An 18,082-nucleotide genomic window follows, 5' to 3' on the forward strand; every position below is an offset into this window, starting at 1 on the left:
TTCATACCTCTCACTGAAGGATTAAGGAACAGCTAATCTTTAGATAACTGCTACAGTTTTTGTATTGTTGATTCGTGTCTGCAAACTTTTCAAAGGGCCAGCCAATCTTTAGACAACTGCTCCAGTTGTTGTATTGTTGACTTGTAACTGCGACTGCAATCTGCATGCAACTATCGAAAAATGGACTGTCGCCGCCGTGCGCCGGGTAATAACACAACGCAAGTACCTGTGTTCATGGGAACGCCCACAAATGTTATGATAGGCCATACGTCTTACACTCGTACACTCCCTCGGAAGCGAAAGGCGCGTCCTCCATCAGATACACCGCGAGTTCTGCCGTGCTAAGGAAAAACACCCTATGATCCTCCAGGCGATGCCAAATATACTTTGATAAAACGCGTACTTCTCGGTGAGCTTATGAATATTTTTGTTCCAATTTTACAGTAAATTTTGTTCGCAATTTCACCTAAATTTACTGAAAATTGCAAGGAAAAATATTAAAAATTATCCTCAAAAATGAACATTTTATGGAAAAATTTTTGGCAACCCTCGAATGTTCATATCGGCGTTCTTCCTTAGCACGGCAGAGTTACGTTCGCGTTCGTCCTGTATCGACGGTGAAATTTTTCAAATTGAGAACAACTCAACGTCAATTCCGTGGAATGATTTTCCGTCATAAAATTTCCGTGATTTGCCTACTCTGTGCAAAGAACACTCTGTGAAAATTTCAAGGAATACTGATTTGTGCTCCCTCAAAAAATAAAATAAAAGAGGGGATTTTCAAACATTTGAACATAGGGACCTTGCATTAGTTCATAAGGCGGCAAAATAAGTTCAATGCCTTTTGATGAAAGACATTGTATTTTTAATTCCGTTTTTTTACATGTAATGCATTATTTGTACTTAAAAATGATCGCAAGAACTTCCGGGCAAGATAATAGGCGATGTATGTAGCGAGAAACAGCACGGCCACTAAAAATGCTACTACGTCAAGTAGAAGATATTGATAATATGGCATTCTGACGGATTCCGGTTTTAAATGGTGAGCGCCTTTGTGACGTATTACATATTCCACCCAGAAGACTGCATTGGCTAATCTTGATTGAGGCTCATCGTGGTAAAGCTTAGCTATTTGTTTTGCATTATCCATGAATCTGTAATCGAATAGTTAACTTTATTATTACTTCTCAGGGTAGAAAAAGTAAAAATATTTTAAAAGAACCTGACGAAACAAATAATGTCCAATAACAGGGGTAAATATATTATTATTATTTTATTTTTTTAAAATTTATGATCTATGCATGATAGCATGTTCACTTTTAGTCTCAGTCTTAATTTATTTCTCATTTTTGTAATTTAATTTCTGAGTACATTCAAAGCTCAAGATTCACGAATTAAACGAGCGTTTTTGAGAAGACAGCTGTGCGTGTTCTAGTATGTTTGTTGCATATGCAGTAAAATTGAAGGCGAACATCAAATGGACTGTAAGCGTACGCATTGTCTGTTGGTTCCATCAAAGTTCCTATGAAGCGAGAAAGAAAATGTGTTTATCGAGTAGAAATCTATTCGTGCTCCCTGGTATGTATTGCTTTCGCAGAAAAAATGAAGGTGAACTTCCAATTGAAAATAGCTACAAGTAAGCAGGTTTGCGCATTGCCTTTCGGTCCATCAAAGCACCGAAAAAAAAGAATGCTGATTCAACATTCTGGATGTAAAAAGTGTGCGACAACTCACAAAACGCTGAATTAACCGCCGACAGCAGTTAATTTTACATCTTGACTTTGCTTAAGTAACTGTTGTAGCGGTTCATTCAGCGTATGTTAGTTGTCGCACACTTTAACATCTAGAATGTTAAATGGACGTATTTCTACCAAACGGAACTATGTGCATTAAGACATGAGCCCTGAGACCCATAAGAATGTATGCATAGCAGGGCTCACGTCATAATGCACATAGTTCCGTTTGACAGAAATACGTCCAAATCAGCATCTTTTTTTGTCGGTGTGTGTATGGAGTGAGACACAAGTTGTACTTGCGCCATTCGTTGTGTTTGTTGCCTAAGTAGCTGAAGCGCAGGCGAACTTCAAGGAATGTCTCCACAAGTGGGCAGTAGGTGCACATCATCGTTTTTCGGCTCAGTCAAAGCTTATATGGAGTGGCATTATTTGCAAGCTTTCAAATGGAAAGTTTATTTTATATTATTTGCATGCCCATGTAGATTTTTTGACTGTTCCCAGAAATTTCGAGAGGAGCGTCATCTACTTTTTACCAACAAAATCACGAGTCAAATCTTGGTTCAGTGCTGTGAGGTAATTACATGTATTTCCCGTGGAAAAAAATTAAATTGCTGATTTATAATTCAATTGCTAAAAAAAAAAAGTTACTGCAATATTTCAACGTAGATTTCACAACAAAAAAAATGCTACTTTAGCCACTATTGTAAGCTAATTTAACCACGAGGGTGGTTAAAGTAGCATATTTTTGCTGCATTGAAACATTGCAGTCACTTTTTTTTAGCAATTGAATTGTTAAATCAGCAATTTAATTTTTTTCCGTAATGGCTAATATTCTTGGTCCTCGGGAGGCACGAGTGTTGCCTATACGGAAAACTGAAGGCGAACTCAGATGGTCAGCGTTTTGCGATTGGGAATCATTATCAATTTTGCTATGCAAGTATAGGTGCGTTCGTGAATGCGCTGGAAATATAAGTCCTTAATGCAAAATGTGGTCCAAATGATGAGTTAAAATCGATTAATCCTGTGTGAAAAGTAAACTTACGAAGGAGTGTTAATAATTTTATTGATTTTTTCCGTCAGATCAGCGACCGTTGCAGTGTCGTAATCGATCTTCAAGCCAACTCCTTTATGCTCATACCAGGCTACATTTTGGAACTGATCCGAAAAGAATGGCAAGCCCAGGGTGGGAACTCCTATACTCATGACCTCCATCAGACTGTTAAAGCCGCCGTGCGTAACGAACAGTTTGCAGTTTGGGTGCGCTGAAAGCAATGATAGTAAAGTTTTTTAATTCATGCACAGCTAAATTATTCCGCATTGAATGTCGATTTAAGTTTCAAACGTGCATTCAAATTTCTTATTGCTTTGTCTGAGAGTACTTAAAGAGCTGATTTCGCAGTATTTTTCGTAATTGTTTCTACAATAAATAGTCTACAAATCGATTTAAAAGTGAAAAAATGCACCGCCTAGTGACGTCATCCGGCGACATTTCCCATTTAAACACACGTATTTTAGCAGATTAGATCATTTTGCCATATCTTTTCCGATAATTGATCAATTCATAATCCAAGAGTATCCTCGTGTTCAGTTCACTCAGTAGTTTCCACTTAAACACGAAATTCATCAACTTTCAGACACCTGCAAATTCTCTTTTAGTACAATATTTCAAAAATGTCATCCGGTTTCCGAATTCTACCAAACTATCCAGTTCATCTCTCGAATAAATATTGTGGCGATAGTGAAGTATTGGTGCGTATTATGTTTGAACGCACTACGGAAATACTAATAGCACGGAAATAGCCATTATCTAAGTGGATGAGGAACTGTGCTAAAATTTTGACACAAAATACGAACACAACGAACAACTATACAAAACAAGTATACTTACACAAAATTTCCACCTGCGGCAACCAAGGTCTGGTCATTATATGCGGTGCTCCTTCAATGTCATCACTGGATTTCATAATGACTTTCCATTTGAGCCCTCTCAGAGTTTCGGTCAACACATTCTCAAACCGTCGTGAAAATGCCTTTTTATTTATGAATGATCCAAAACAAACATATATAAACCCATCTTTTGCATCGTCCAAGAACGTTTGTAAATCCTTGAAAGAAAAAAAAGAGAATACTTTTTTAAATACTTTTGACTTACGATGTGAATTTTGAGTGGCGCTCCAAGACCAACATGTGATCATGTATTGATTTCTAATCAAACATTGCTATACTTCAGCAGGTTTTACCGCAAATCTTTAATTGGTATATATCGACGGCGTAGGTCCGCAATCATATATCTCGTTTGCGGTGTCTGAAAATCTCCGCCTGAATGTCATTTTTTAAAGGAGAACATAAATTTACATCATTCCTTGAAGCTTTCGGAGAATTTTTCTCACACAGAGAAGAAAAATCACGGCAGTTTTAAAGAATTGCCGTTGAGTAGTTTTCCGTTTAAAAAATAAAGTATGACAGGAAGTCTGCGACGTCGCAAACCGAGTTATGTGATTGCCGACTTACACCGTCGATATTTGTTGCTTTTTGCGAATTTATTCACAACTTTTTATTGATCATGTACGAAAAATATCGATGGCTAAAGTGCAAAACGAGTAAGTGTATATCCATTTGCGACTTTGCAGACTTCCTGACACATACTTTATTTTCTTTTGGGAACCTAAACAATACCTAATTTTTTGAAAACCTGCTTCATATTTCTTCTCTGGTGATTCTGTATAAAGTTCAAATTTCAAAGTTGTCTTGTTTTTCTCCGAAAAATAGAAAAGGACCGGAAATTTCAAAACACCACCATGCCCACAATGGAGATACGTGGTTTCCCACTTTCGATATGACAAATCATGATCTTAAGTCATAATAAAAACAAATACACGATATCATGAAAAAATGACTGAGCGATTTGGTCTAGGATCTGTTGAAGCCAAAGCTCAACATGCATGGATTTATATATGAACGCTGAATGATAAAAGCTAAAAAGTAATACCGCAGAAAGACTTGTTGCATCATTTGAAAATGAAGGTAAATTATTGTGATCAAAGTCTCGGTGACATTAGTTGGGTGACGCGGCGCATCCAGTGAGATTTGTAATAACTTTACATCACGTCTATAAAACATTGGTAAATAATTAGTATGCCACTATAAAAGTGTCTCGATTTGTATCCAAGTAGGTATGGCAAAAGTACTTGGCAGTAAGGCTGAATACGCCATTTTCAGACTTGATGTCGATCCAAAAATGGCCTAAGTTCTTTTTTTCCTCGATCAGTTTTGATCATAAAATCGTTTTATCTTTTAAGATATCTCGAAGCCATTCTCTTCTTGAAATATATACATACAGTACAAAAACAAAATTTCAATAAAAAATTAAATTTTTCTAAATGCATAAATGCATATGACATTTAAACCCGTACGGGCGAAATCGAATATTTTTTCTTTAAGATTGAAAATAATGGGAAAATACCAAAAACATACTCAGAATCAGCTCGTTGTAAAACTCCAAACTCGAAAATCTTTTGCAAGCTTACATGTTTTTGCCTTTCTTGCTTGAACTCGAAAAGTTCTTACTTTTCATTCGATACTCCGAACCGAACAGTGGCGTGGCGTGCTTTGCGATATATCGATTGATACATCACTCAAACCTGTGAAAAAAGATCGATTATCAGGCTGTTCGCAGCGAACACCTCAGTAATCGATTCTTTACCATAGCTTCAAACGGCGAGATATCGATAATCGATCATTCACGCCACGCCACTGGAACCGAACCGTATGAGCTTGTTAACATACCTGAGGTAGTTTCCCAGCCGATTTGGTGTTCATTCCTGCAACATCAATAACATGCGGGGGATATGGTCGAACGAAGCTCATAATTTGATGCGAATCGATTAAATGCAACGAAATATTAGCGATCAACTCTCCTAGTGGAGGTATATTTTCTGAGCCAGGGTATTTAAAATGTTTGCGCATCATCCTCTCTTGACTCGGCAAGTGATGCAGATGACCCAACAGAATTTCGGACAAACCAGTTAATGTATTCACCGTCCTTTGCCAGAAACTCATTTGGTCGGTGAAGGGTTGCAAAGTGCTAGGGATGTAGGAGTATGAGTGGGGTATCCCGGCGAGTTGCGCCATCCAAGGTGTGATAAAAATCGGGTACATACTGACCACAGGAACGTTGAACTTATGGCTAAACCCTAAAATGCTTTCCTCCATGAAGTTGGCCTCTGTCATCAGTAAGTCGAACTTCTCATCGGAATGCATTAGTGCCTGCAGCTCTTTGGATTCCAGAGCCGCCTCATTGATCGCGGAAAAATATCCCCAAAGCCCATAGAGATATGAAATTAGTGTCTTGGATCTACATCCGACAGGGTCAAAACCTGTGAAAAGTAAGCAAATGAGTGAGGGATAGAAATATGCATAAATGCTGTTGCCTTTTGGTTCCCCATTTGTTTTCATCCTTGGTGCTATCAAGGCTGATTAAAACCTCTCTTCAAAGACAGCCTAACCATGATTTGCCTTCCCTTAGCGAAGTAGGCAACATGAGCTCTTAAAAGCTTATTTAGTGGTACCTATCGATAAGAGGTTTTGCGAACAAGCTTTGTGGCAGTCATCATTCAGTGGCGCGATATGCTTTGCGATATTTCGAATATCGATTGATCTGCAATTTAAATCTATGGAAAAGGATCGATGAACAGGGTGTTCGCAACACTGCCATCATTGTAACGTGGTAAACATCGCGCACTCCTGGCTCGCTCGTGACCCATATTGCCTGCTAGGTTAAAAGAAGGCAAGAAATTTAAGAAGACCACCAATTTGTTGGACGCGGAAAGGCGCTGTATTTACCTTCCCCAGTTTTTTTTCCAGAAAGTGTTGCTTCGACAGAATGAAGAATTAGACATAATTTTGTTTATAAAAAAAAAGAATAAGGGAGTCTCTGGGCTTTATCATGTAAAATCTTATTTTCCTTCTTTGAAGTACTTTAGGAACTATGTATCGTCACCTTCTGGCCAAAGTATTACAAGCGCCATGCGACGTTTCAAAATTTCGTCCGCCAATTTATTTTTTTCAGAGAAATTGTTGGTTGAATCTGTTTGAAAATTTCATTTAATTTTATCGGCAGCACAATGAAAATTTAATGAAATTTTCGGACAGCTTCGTTGAAAAATTTTTCTGTAAAAAGATATAAAGGTGGCGGAAATTTTTAAACGTCGCATGGCGCCTTTGATACTTTGGCTGGAAGCTGACGATATCGGAAGGAACTTCGGAAAAGGCTACTACTTGAACTACTTGAACTACTTGAAGGGAACTACTTGAGGCTTGGGATAAATTTTACTTTTGAGAGCAGCACTTACCCATCACATCAACTTTACTTGTGTCTGCACTGATTGCAATGTGTTCGAAATTCTTGAAAGATTTAAGTCCGGGGAGAGTTGTGTACGCTGTGATTTGATGACCCCGTTTAGCCAGCTCCTCGAATAATGGCTTGAATGCCTTCCAGTGACTCGGATACGGTATCGGATATAGAAGCAGAATCTTTGCAGGCGATGCCAATTCTGTACTGCTTAAAAGGATAATCGCTGCTAAAAGGGCTGTTGCAGTGTTCATCTTTCTGTTCAATGGAAGGACTCAACTCTATTTCACGTTTCACGCAGATGCGGAGTGCGCTGTTAAAGAAAAAATCTTGGCTAGTATCATCGTAAAAAAATAAAATTAAAATGAACAAAAACTGGGTCAAATGTTTTCTAAACCTTGGAGTTCGTGTAATATCACAGTCAGACAATTGCACTTGAAATTGAAAATTATGAAAAAAAACACACAAACAATTTGGTGTTTTTTGTCACCAATCTGTGCTTTGTTTTATTATACCCGAGTGACTTCCCTTCATTATCTCCCCATTTATGAATTTGCGTCACTTTTAGACTGCGATTTTAGATGCAGCCCGAGGTTTAGAAAATGTTTGACTCGGTCCTCAAATTTATTAGTTTACAGTTTTTTTTTTTTTTTTTTTTTTTTTTTTTTTTTTTTTTTTTTTTACGAGTGTTGGTATACTTTGAGGTAATCTGATTATCCTTGCTGATTACCGTCAAGACATTTTTCTCTGCAGGAGGTTATAATACGTTCTATAGAGTAATGTACAATGAGTAATATACAACTTATGAGGTGGTTACATTTTGTCACTTCCTCTAGAAATATACTAGAATGGAGCAGCCCGTAACGACGCTCATCGGTAAAATGGCCAAAAAAAAATAAAATTTTAAAATTTAAAATTTTACCAGGATGAAAAGCAAACTTACTTTCTACGGCTCATTACGACTTCTCAAAAGGTTCCATAGGATTTCCTACGATTTTTTACTGCTGGTGGCTCAAAAAGTACGACTGGCACAAATGGCTGTTGTCGAGTGTCGCAGTTTATTTAAATAAGCAAAAACAACGTAACAGACGCTATGCATCCGACATTTTCACTTTCCTCTTTTTCCAATTGAGTTTAATAACTAGAGATGCTTTTGTGGTTTGTTTTCAATAGTAAAGGAAGTGTATCGTATGATTAAGTGGGCCTCCGCTAGACGAGCGTAAATCCAAAAAATCAAGAGTCCTGGCTTTGCTGATCACGCAGAAAGCTAGGGCTCCTGAGTTTTTGTACTTACGTCCGTCTAACAGAAAGGAACCGATTCAGTTATGATGGGTGTCATTTTTAGTCTCTGAAACCGCTCCCATTTTATTTTATGGAACACTGAAAAAACGCGATTCTTACATTTTCCACCAAGAATCTTTTTTTCCGAATCAAGAGCGATGCTGCTTAATTTAAGGCACTTGTTTGCTTAACTAAAGAGTTTTTTCTTGTTCAAAGAGATACTCCGCTTGAATCACGATGAAAAAAAAACTCATGGCGGCAAATTCAAGAATCGTCAAGCTTGAGCCAAGCACTATTTTTACTGAGAAGGAGAAGAAATCAACGCTATTAATTAGGATCTTCATGGATTTATTTGAAAAATATTTAAAATTTACTTACACTGGGTAGAATTAATTACTTCCGATTTTACTTTAATTCTGAGGCCAAGATTCCATTCATAGTATTGAAAATTGTTCACATCATCTCATGATCATTGTTTCTTTTTATATTCACCACAAACGTTACATTCCATTTCTACACAGAAAAAGTTACCCCAAGATGTTTTGAGATTTTGATCGATGTTTTTGTTTCGATGTCTGTTTGATGAAACTCACATGAACCTTTCACTAATACTGATTCTATAAAATCATGATTAAGTGTAAAATTTCTAATATGGACTAATGGACATGAGAAAAATGTCGCTGAAAAGTGCATTAATGGACTTTAAAGTTGCTTTAAATAGGTGCATGAATGACCCACGTTGGGCAAGAGTATAAATCCTAGTAATACTGGTAGATGAAAGTAGAGATTGCATTGTTTTGCTCACTGAACTTCTTCTATTTTTCAGATAAGATTGCTTGGATCAACAACAACTGAGGTGTGAGAGACAAGTCTGATGAGATACCAACTTTTACTATCAATACTTCTTCAAACTTCATGATGAGCTAATAACATTTGCCAGATCTCAACTCATTTAAATCGCTAAATATCTATCACTAGCCGTCACCATAATTTGTACTTTTCCGTACGAAAGAACGGAAACCACACTTCTACGTCGCATATTGTGTTTGAACTAGAAAACCCTTAACCCTCTAAACCACTAGAAAGGCTCTAACTGGAAATTTCACAATTTTTATTCCGACCACTTCGAAAAATTAGACAATTTTGGACAAAAATGGCACAGTGTTATCCAAATTGAACTTTTGAAGTCAAAAAACATTTTTATTCAAAGTTGTTCTTTTGCCTCTGGCCTATATTCTGTACCATCAAGAAACAGTGCAATCTTACGAATGACCTAGTATCCAGAGTAAATGATCGCACAAAATATCAATATGAAGAAAGCTATGACATTGAGAAGTAAATACAGTAGAGTCTCGATTATCCGCGATAATTGGGACCGGAAATACCGCGGATAATCGAAAATCGCGGATAATCCGAATCCACGCAAGACGGCTGGAAAAAGTCATCGGGAAGACTGTATTTTAAAGGAATCAAAGAAGACACTTACCATGAATTAGAAAAGAATATAATTATTATTAACTATGAATCAATAAACGTTACCTGTTAAACAAATTAAACTTTATTTCTTGAAGAATTTCTTGATGGAAGGTTGAATCATGGATTTGAATCAAAAGAAACAGGAAAAATAAAAAAAAAAGTCCGCTCCACAGACCGCGAATAATCCGAATCGCGGATAACCGAGACGCGAATAATCGAGACTCTACTGTATTGATTACTTCTTAATCAACTTTCACCGAAATATTAGGCAATTTTGGACGAAAATGGCGCAGTGTTATCCGCGTACCGAATTGAACTTTTTAAGTCAAAAAACATTTTTATTCAAAGTTGTTTTTTTGCCTCAGGCTTATATTCTGTACCAGCAAGAAACAATGCAATCTTACGAATGGCATAGTAGCCAGAGTAAATGATGGCACAAAATATCAATATGAAGAAAGCTATGACATCGAGAAGTAAATATTGATGATAAGGGATTTTGACGGAGGCGGGTTTCAAATGATGGGCACCTTTATGACGAATCACGTACTCGACCCAGTACACAGCATTATCTAGCCTCGATCGAGGCTCGTCCTGGTAAAGCTCGGCTATCCGCTTAGCATTCTCCATAAAACTGGAAAGAAGTAAAACAATTTAACTCAGGAAAGTTCCAAGAAAAAGATGTGGAATCGACATTGCATTGCTGTGAGATGTTATATTCAAAATTCACATCAATTAAACCGATGTGAGAAAAAAACACTGAGAAGTAGCCCGAATACTGTATGTGAACAAGGTGGAGAAATGGTGCTGGGTCCCCACCTTTTCGCGGGGAAATCAAAGCCAAGAAGTTTCAAAAATTATAATTAAAGTAAAAAGTAAATCTTTTTAACTCTAATGAGTACCAGTGCAAAACTGAAGGGAGGAGATTATTCAGCTCAGGCAGTTTGCATTGGAATATTAAGTTGGAGTCACGGCGAGACTAGATCTATACCGGTTTGAGCCTTTTTAGACCTCATCAGCAGATCACACTCGTCAGTGAACCCAGCTTAACATGCCGCACAATTTATTTATTTTTATTGATTTATTTTTGACTCTAATTATAATTTATGGAACTTTGATATCCCCGCGAAATGGTGTGGACCCAGAACCATTTCTCCACCTTGTTGAAAGGATGTATTTAGCATTTAAAATATAGTCTTTTTAAATAAATCCTTGTATTGAAATGGGCGACTAGAAGCCGCACTGAAAAAAAGTATGGTTTGAGGTATGTTTTATGTTACAGTAATATGAATATGGTAATCACCAACAGACTATATATTTTAGCGAATACCGGAATTCTTATAGCATTTATCCTATGCTAAATTTTACCAGATTTCTGGTAATCTTCATCCTACAGTAAAAGCAAGTAGATTCAATACAGTAACCATCATACTTTTGGTAAAATTTGCTTTTTTTTCAGTGTAAATCGATGAAGATATGAATATATATTTGTCACTTGAGTATTATTGATCTTTAATCTAAAATTTCGCACCACTAGAAAATTCAATGATGTCAATTATGATAACAAGTTATTTTTAAGACACAACGAGTATCTGGAGTGCCTTGCATAATATCGGAAGAGAAGATGAGAAAACAAGAAGAGCGACGTGCTGATAAATGCATGATCCCTTACCCGTTCCTCTAGATGACCATCTCGAGCGCGGAATTTTCAGTGGTTTTTCAAGGGATATTTCCTCGCCTATGGAAATTTTCCGAAGTTTGATCCGAGAATGATAAAAAAAAAAAAAAAACACTAGCAATAAGCTGTCGTGCTGAGGTAAAACACAGTATATGCCATCAGACGTTGGCAAATTGTCGACCTGTTGTCGATTGTTTGTCGACCTCCTGTGGTGTAGTGGTTGTAGCGCTAGCTCTACGATCGGGAGGTTCCGGGTTCGATTCCCGGCCAGGCGACCCGAGTTTGATGGTCTCAAACAATGGTCGCCTGGGACTGGTTGTAGGGACGGAGGAGGGACGGAATAGGGACGGAATAGGGACGGAAGAGGGACAGAGTAGGGACGGATCTAAATTTTTTTATAATAACAAGAGCAAATATTCATAACTGTCGTCGGAAATAAATATTTTATTTCAGGAATTTTGGCAACTCTTGAATGCACATACGGCGCTCCTCCTTAGCACGGCAGTAATGGAGTCGATTCAATCGGTCGGAGAACAACACGGAAAAAAATGACTGTGCGCGGATAACCATCTTGGTTTTGTTAATTAAAAGTTGGTGCCGTATACATGAAAAAATTGATAGAATAACCATCGGCATTGTATTGTCCACAACGTCTTTAGGGAAATCAATCATTTTCAATTAGTTGCTACTAACTATTAAAAATCTGTTCACCAAGACAAAATTGATGGTAAACTGCTCCATCAAGTTGACTCATTGCACCAAAGAGTGCGCTTGCGCTTCACCTAACTTGTTTTTGGTTGATGCTACTCGGTTAAGTGGGCTCATTGAACTACAGAATGCGTTAGTGCAAATTATAAACTTGTTGATTATGAAGGTCACCATCTCAGATAACTCAATTAAAGTATTTTGTTAGTAGTCTGCCCCGTCAATTTTTTACGCTTTACCAACATTGAGTCACCAAAGAAAGCAATCAGATATGGGCTGATTAGGGAAAGTATGTTGTTAAATTTTCAAGAATTCATATTCAACCCACCTTGTGTGACTGATAAGCGTGTAATAATATGTTCGTGGAGCGTACTCCTTCTCCCGTCCCTGGCTCGGGCGACGGTAAGGTCGCCGCAAAACTATATGACTTCGCGCAATTAATTATTCTTGACTCCGCTCGGTTTTAATGATAATTAAAGGGCATTTATTACAACAATTCAGAAACTCGGACGATGTTAAATTTTTCACTGATTTAAAAAAAACGGATTAAAATGAACTAAAATATTCATCAAAACCAAAAATTATTTCATTCTAAAAGTAATGTATACCTCATATCGTAATTTTTGAGGGGAAAAATAAAACTAACACTGATAGGAGGTAAAAATAGGGCCGCGAAGCGGCCCATTGATGGCGCGGAGCGCCTTCAGGGGGTTGGACCGCGTAGCGGTCAGGGGGCATACCCCATAGTATTTGATTATTTGCCTAGGCATTTGACAACATGCCTAATTTTACTATTTGCCTGCGACATATCGATTGCAGTGTTTGAAAATTTCTTTCCTCCCCCCTCCCCTTGGCACCAAGTTTTACGAAAATCCGACGAGCAGGAACCGAGATAGCGATTTAGGCCACTCCCGCCTCCTTGGTTTTTTGAATTTCCGAAATTAGACTAAAAATTCTAATTTAATCGATGGAATGGGAGCCGATGTATCAATTTAGGCTACGTCCGCCGTCTTAAATTTTCAAATTCAGAAAATTCAACTTGAAACGCATCATACCCAAAATCTAAGCTCAGATTCGGCTTCTTCGTGAAAAATCGATGCTATTTCTTGTATCATATGTTACCATAGCATAAAGAAAAGAGGGTAATTGTAGGCGTAAAGATTCTTTCAAAGCCGGCCGGTATGCGGAAGTAGGCACAGAATTCAAACGTTTGAGCTACGCCGCCAGACGCCGGCGCCAAGCATTTGGTTCGTCTGTTTCCGAGAAAACAAACTTCTTCTTACTCATCAGCTGACCTACTCCGAATCACCCATGTTGCCACGTCGGACGGATATGTTAGAATCTACACGCCTACGTTAATCTCTCTCCTTCATGATATGGTGACATATGATACATGAAATTGCATCGATTTTTCACGAGGAAGCCGAATCTGAGCTTAGATTTCGGATATTATGCGTTTTAAGTCAAATTTTCTTTTATCTATTTTAAATCACTCAGGAAAATTTGCGGAAACTCATTAGAATAACAGTGTGTATTCTTTTAAAAACATTGATCAAAAATAAAACATTGACGGTATTTGAATCCATTAATCTCCGAGATAACTTGAACACGGTTGTTCTACGACTTTTTACGTATGTTGTTTTCTTCCGCATTGGTTGTCGGCAGTGTAGCGGCCAAAGGCCCCTGGTACTAATAATAGTTTTCAAAATCAATTTTTTTCTACATTAAAAATTCCAAGGAAATGGCAGGAATTTATCAATTGTTACTAATGTTTTAACAATGTTTCTTGTCAATTGAATGCTGTCGTTCAGCTAAACATCCCAGGTTTACCAGTAGGCTAAGCATGCACTATATTTAACACCATGTCAAGGCTTCAGTACTTTAGAGGGGTAATTTTTTTATTATCTATTCTACATAATCTCACTTGTTCAAGTAAGCAGCCTGGGCTTATTTGTCCAATGCTAGAAGTGCTAGAAGCACTTTAGCCAATCATAAAAATAATCTTAGTTTGAAAATGTTGAATTGATTCTTGACATAAAAAGAAAAAAAGAAAAAATAGATAAATAAAATGCAGTTATAAATAACAACGAAGAGATATTTAATGAAGTATAAAAATTAAAATTAAGTGACTGAATTAAAGTATAAAAATAAAAAAATTGCAAGAAATAAAATTAAGTAAGTAACGGTAAAATACAGGGAAGAAATAAAGAATAAATAAGCAAAGAAATATAATATTAAGTAAAGAAAAAATAATAAAGAAATACATTAAAATTAAGTAAAGAAACAAAGGAAAAAAATTAAAATAAAGTAAATAAATTAAAATGAAATAATCAAGGAAAAATTATATTACGTAAAGAAAAAAATATAGCAAAAAATTTAAAATGAAGTAACGGAATAAAGTAAAGTAAAAAATTGAAATAACGTTACAAAATAAAATGAAATACAAAAATTGGAAAAATGAATTAACCACTCTAAGTATGTAGATTGAATATCCTGGTTTTCCGTTCAAATCGAAGCTATGTACAGGTTTTTCGGTCAAAATTCTCATCATACTTTATATCTCAATCGTTAGGGTCTTCGCCTAGGGTTAGATAGGTCCCCGGTTCAATCCCCGCGGTAGGCATAAAAATTTGATAGGTCGGATATGACTACAGCACCTCTCAATAAGTTCAGTCTCATTTTACTCGATTTCGAAATTTATTTACGCGATTAACCCTTTTCCACCATCCCCTAGCTGCGAACCCCGACATTGCACACGTTTGTATTCAATTTTTTTAGCTGTACGTTTCACAAGAAAATACTCCTCTTTATGGATCAAAACACAAAATATTAGGTTCTCCTTGCTTTCATGATTGATACACTAAACATCCGGATGGGTCAGTTTACCATCTTTGAAGATCTGCTATCTCAGCAACGTTGTGCGGGACGTCTACGGAGGACGGCGCGCCCGCCCGGCAGTGTTGGTGCGAATTACCATCTTTGTTGTCAACGCCTACCTGATCGCGGTTTGAGGTTTCTAACCATCATACATTTGTGCACGTAGCAAAATTGTTCTCAGGGGTCGAATCTGGGAATCCAAGATGGTAAATGTCCCCTACTATCTGGCTATTAGCGCCAAAGATTTTTTTCCGTGAACGGGAAATGCATGATCCCATACCAATTTTCCCAGTTGACTATCTGGATCAGCGCGGAATTTTCAGTGAATTTTGTATGGAAATTTTTGGTAGGTCGATCCGTAAATGATCTTAACTTGCTGTTAGTGGAGTTAATGCAACTCATCGGGAAACAGCGAAAGCTGTATAACGATCCCATGCCAGTTTCCCCAGACGATCATCTCGAGAGAGGTTTTTTCAGTGGTTTTAAAAGCACGATGCGCTGCGAGCCGCGCACCTTGCCGGTACTTAACAATCAAAGCGCGACGAGGAACCTTTAATCAAGGATCAAGGAACTTTTAATACGGTAGATTTTTCGGTCTAAATTTTTCACTCGTTTTTCATTTTTTCATAAAAATACTGTTCGACCTTTTGAAACAAATTCCTCTGGAAAATGTCGTCAACAAATGAAGAAAAACAAACGATACGTTAAACAAAAATGTTAATTGGATCGGATTCAGCTAAAAGGATCCAGTGAAATTACAGTGTTTTCAAAATCGTGCAACTTTTTCTTTCCTTTTAAAAACCTTTGAAATTCATAATTTTTTGGTGGGGAGCAAAAACGATTTGATATTCCAGGAGATTTGTTTAGATAATTATGCGGAGGCAATATTTTTACAACATCCTAATCGCGCTGGTTCCATTTTGCTGAATGCGATCCAATTACGCCTCTTTTGAACAATGAAATGCAACTGATGATTTGTAATGCCGCAAATCGAGACATAATGGTTTGGTAACAGAGATATTGCATGAGTGAGGAATTTGTGATTTGACTGTTGATTCCTCTGTAAAAGTTCGCGAGAAACACGATGGTGCCACTGGTTTGCTCTGAAATCAACTCCCAAGCTCAAAATAAGCTCTCAAGTTGAGGCCAAAATGGAGGGGTATCCCACGCTATCCTGAGAGTCCACCTCTACATCAAGACAAACTCCCCATGCAAAGATAGGGAGCAAATACATTTTAGCCTCAACTTGAGAGCTTTTTTTGAGCTTGGGAGTTGATTTCAGAGCAAATCAGTGGCACCAGCGTGTTTCTTGAGAACTTTTACAGAAGAATCAACAGTCAAATCGCAAATTCCTCACTCATGCAACATCTCCATTTTACATTTGCCATCGAATTGTTGTCCGTTTTCCTTAGTTCTGCACAGTGTACACGATGGGCGTGCATATCGACGGTGAAACTACCAAACCACGTATCTCGGTTTGCGACGTCGCAGACTTCCTGTCATACTTTATTTTTTAAATGAAAAACTACTTAACGTCCAGTCTTGAAAATTTCTGTGATTTTTCCTCTTCGCGCGGAGAAAATTCTATTAAAATTTCAAGGAATGATATTGATTTGGTCTACTTCAAAAAAATAAAATGTGAGCGTAGATTTTTAAACACCGCAAACGAGATACGTGGTTTGGTAGTTTCACCGTCGATATGTGCAACAGGAGGCAGAGCTCATCACAGCGCCTGCAAGCAACTATTCGTGCTCAGTGGATGCGCGTGTTGCACGGAAACAATCGAAGGCGTCCTGGTTTATTTTGCTCGTGCCGAAATAGGCAAAATCAGAAATTGAAAATTTCATGGAATCTATTCGCGTGAAATTTCGAGTGTGAAATTTCGTGAAATTTGTTGAAACTTTGGAATGTTCAAGGCATTTCAAGAAAACTTCCGGAAAGGAAATCGGAAATCAAGGAGCATATGAAGTGGATGAAATCTTTAAAGTATCTGACGATGGTACAAAACTTTTGTATAGCACCCCAGTAGGGTAAAATAATACTGCCGCATCAACGGGAGAACGATCTGAGTTACTGGAGCGGGATCTTTTGTGTTTTTTGAATAGATAATAACTTGTGCATCATACTAATAGAAAATTCGCAGGTGTCTGAAATACTGTGAATTTCATGTTTAAAACGATACTACTAGGAAAAATAAGCACGAGGATATCCTTGGTTTCTAAATTGGACAATAATTGGAGAACATATGACAAAATAACCTAATATGCTACAATTTGTGTGTTTAAATGGAAAATGCCGCCAGATGACGTCACAAGGCGGCAAATTGTCTCACTTTTTAATCATTTTTTTTTTTACAATATCCCATTTCAGAGAAAAATTATGAAAAATACTGTGAACTCAGCTAATTAGGCACTTTCAGATGGAGCAATAAAATTTTTGTATGCAAATTCTCCATTTGATATTTATTCAATGTCATATTTTTACGGGCGATTGCGAACTTACGATGGAGTGCGGATGATTGTATTTATTTTTTCCACCATACTGGAGACAGTCTCATCTTCGTAGTCGATCTGTAAACCTATTCCGTGCTCCCTGTACCACACTACATTCCGACGTTGATCTGAGAAGAACGGCAAGCCCAGCGTTGGTACTCCGATGGACATCGCTTCCATCAAACTATTAAAGCCACCGTGCGTGATGAAGAGTTTGCAGTTTGGATGAGCTTAAAAATAAAATCGGAATCATTTTAGGATTCGAATTGCGAGTAAGTTTTTACCTGTTCAATATCTCCTAAACTAAGGTAGGAAAAGAAAATCTGTAAAAAGTGCCCAAGTAGCATGGGGTTCTATTTTCTGTCTAGCACTGATTCAGAAATTGTCTATTTTCTAGACAGAAAAATAAAATAGAAAGAAAATGGAAAGAGATTAGATGTATCAAATAGAAGTAAGAAAATGATTAAAAAACGTCTATTTCCTGTCTATG

General features: G+C 37.3%; 2 protein-coding genes across 3 annotated transcripts; both read right to left on the reverse strand.

The window, feature by feature from the left end:
- Window positions 1-842: 842 nt before the first annotated feature.
- Window positions 843-9,124, reverse strand: LOC109036144 (UDP-glycosyltransferase UGT5). 2 transcript variants are annotated; one of them, XM_019050114.2, is made up of 6 exons: window positions 9,106-9,124; window positions 7,088-7,399; window positions 5,523-6,112; window positions 3,625-3,841; window positions 2,779-2,998; window positions 843-1,154 (listed from the first exon to the last, which is right to left on the reverse strand). In XM_019050114.2, the coding sequence occupies exons 2-6, from the start codon at window positions 7,338-7,340 to the stop codon at window positions 866-868; spliced, it is 1,569 nt and encodes a 522-aa protein (XP_018905659.2). In that variant the 5' UTR covers window positions 7,341-7,399; window positions 9,106-9,124; the 3' UTR covers window positions 843-865. The 2 variants fall into 2 exon arrangements, with proteins under 2 accessions (XP_018905659.2, XP_018905658.2); XM_019050113.2 differs by lacking the exon at window positions 9,106-9,124 and adding an exon at window positions 8,746-9,099.
- Window positions 9,125-10,160: 1,036 nt separating this feature from the next.
- Window positions 10,161-17,814, reverse strand: LOC140226016 (UDP-glycosyltransferase UGT5-like; the record flags this gene model as incomplete). Its single annotated transcript, XM_072306249.1, is given in 2 exon segments — window positions 10,161-10,474; window positions 17,603-17,814. Coding segments are annotated over 2 exon segments (501 nt in total), but the record flags the coding sequence as incomplete, so codon positions are not given.
- Window positions 17,815-18,082: the final 268 nt, after the last annotated feature.

The sequence above is a fragment of the Bemisia tabaci genome, chromosome 1 (genome assembly GCF_918797505.1).
Source record: "Bemisia tabaci chromosome 1, PGI_BMITA_v3".
In the NCBI taxonomy this organism is placed as follows: Eukaryota; Metazoa; Arthropoda; class Insecta; order Hemiptera; family Aleyrodidae; genus Bemisia; species Bemisia tabaci.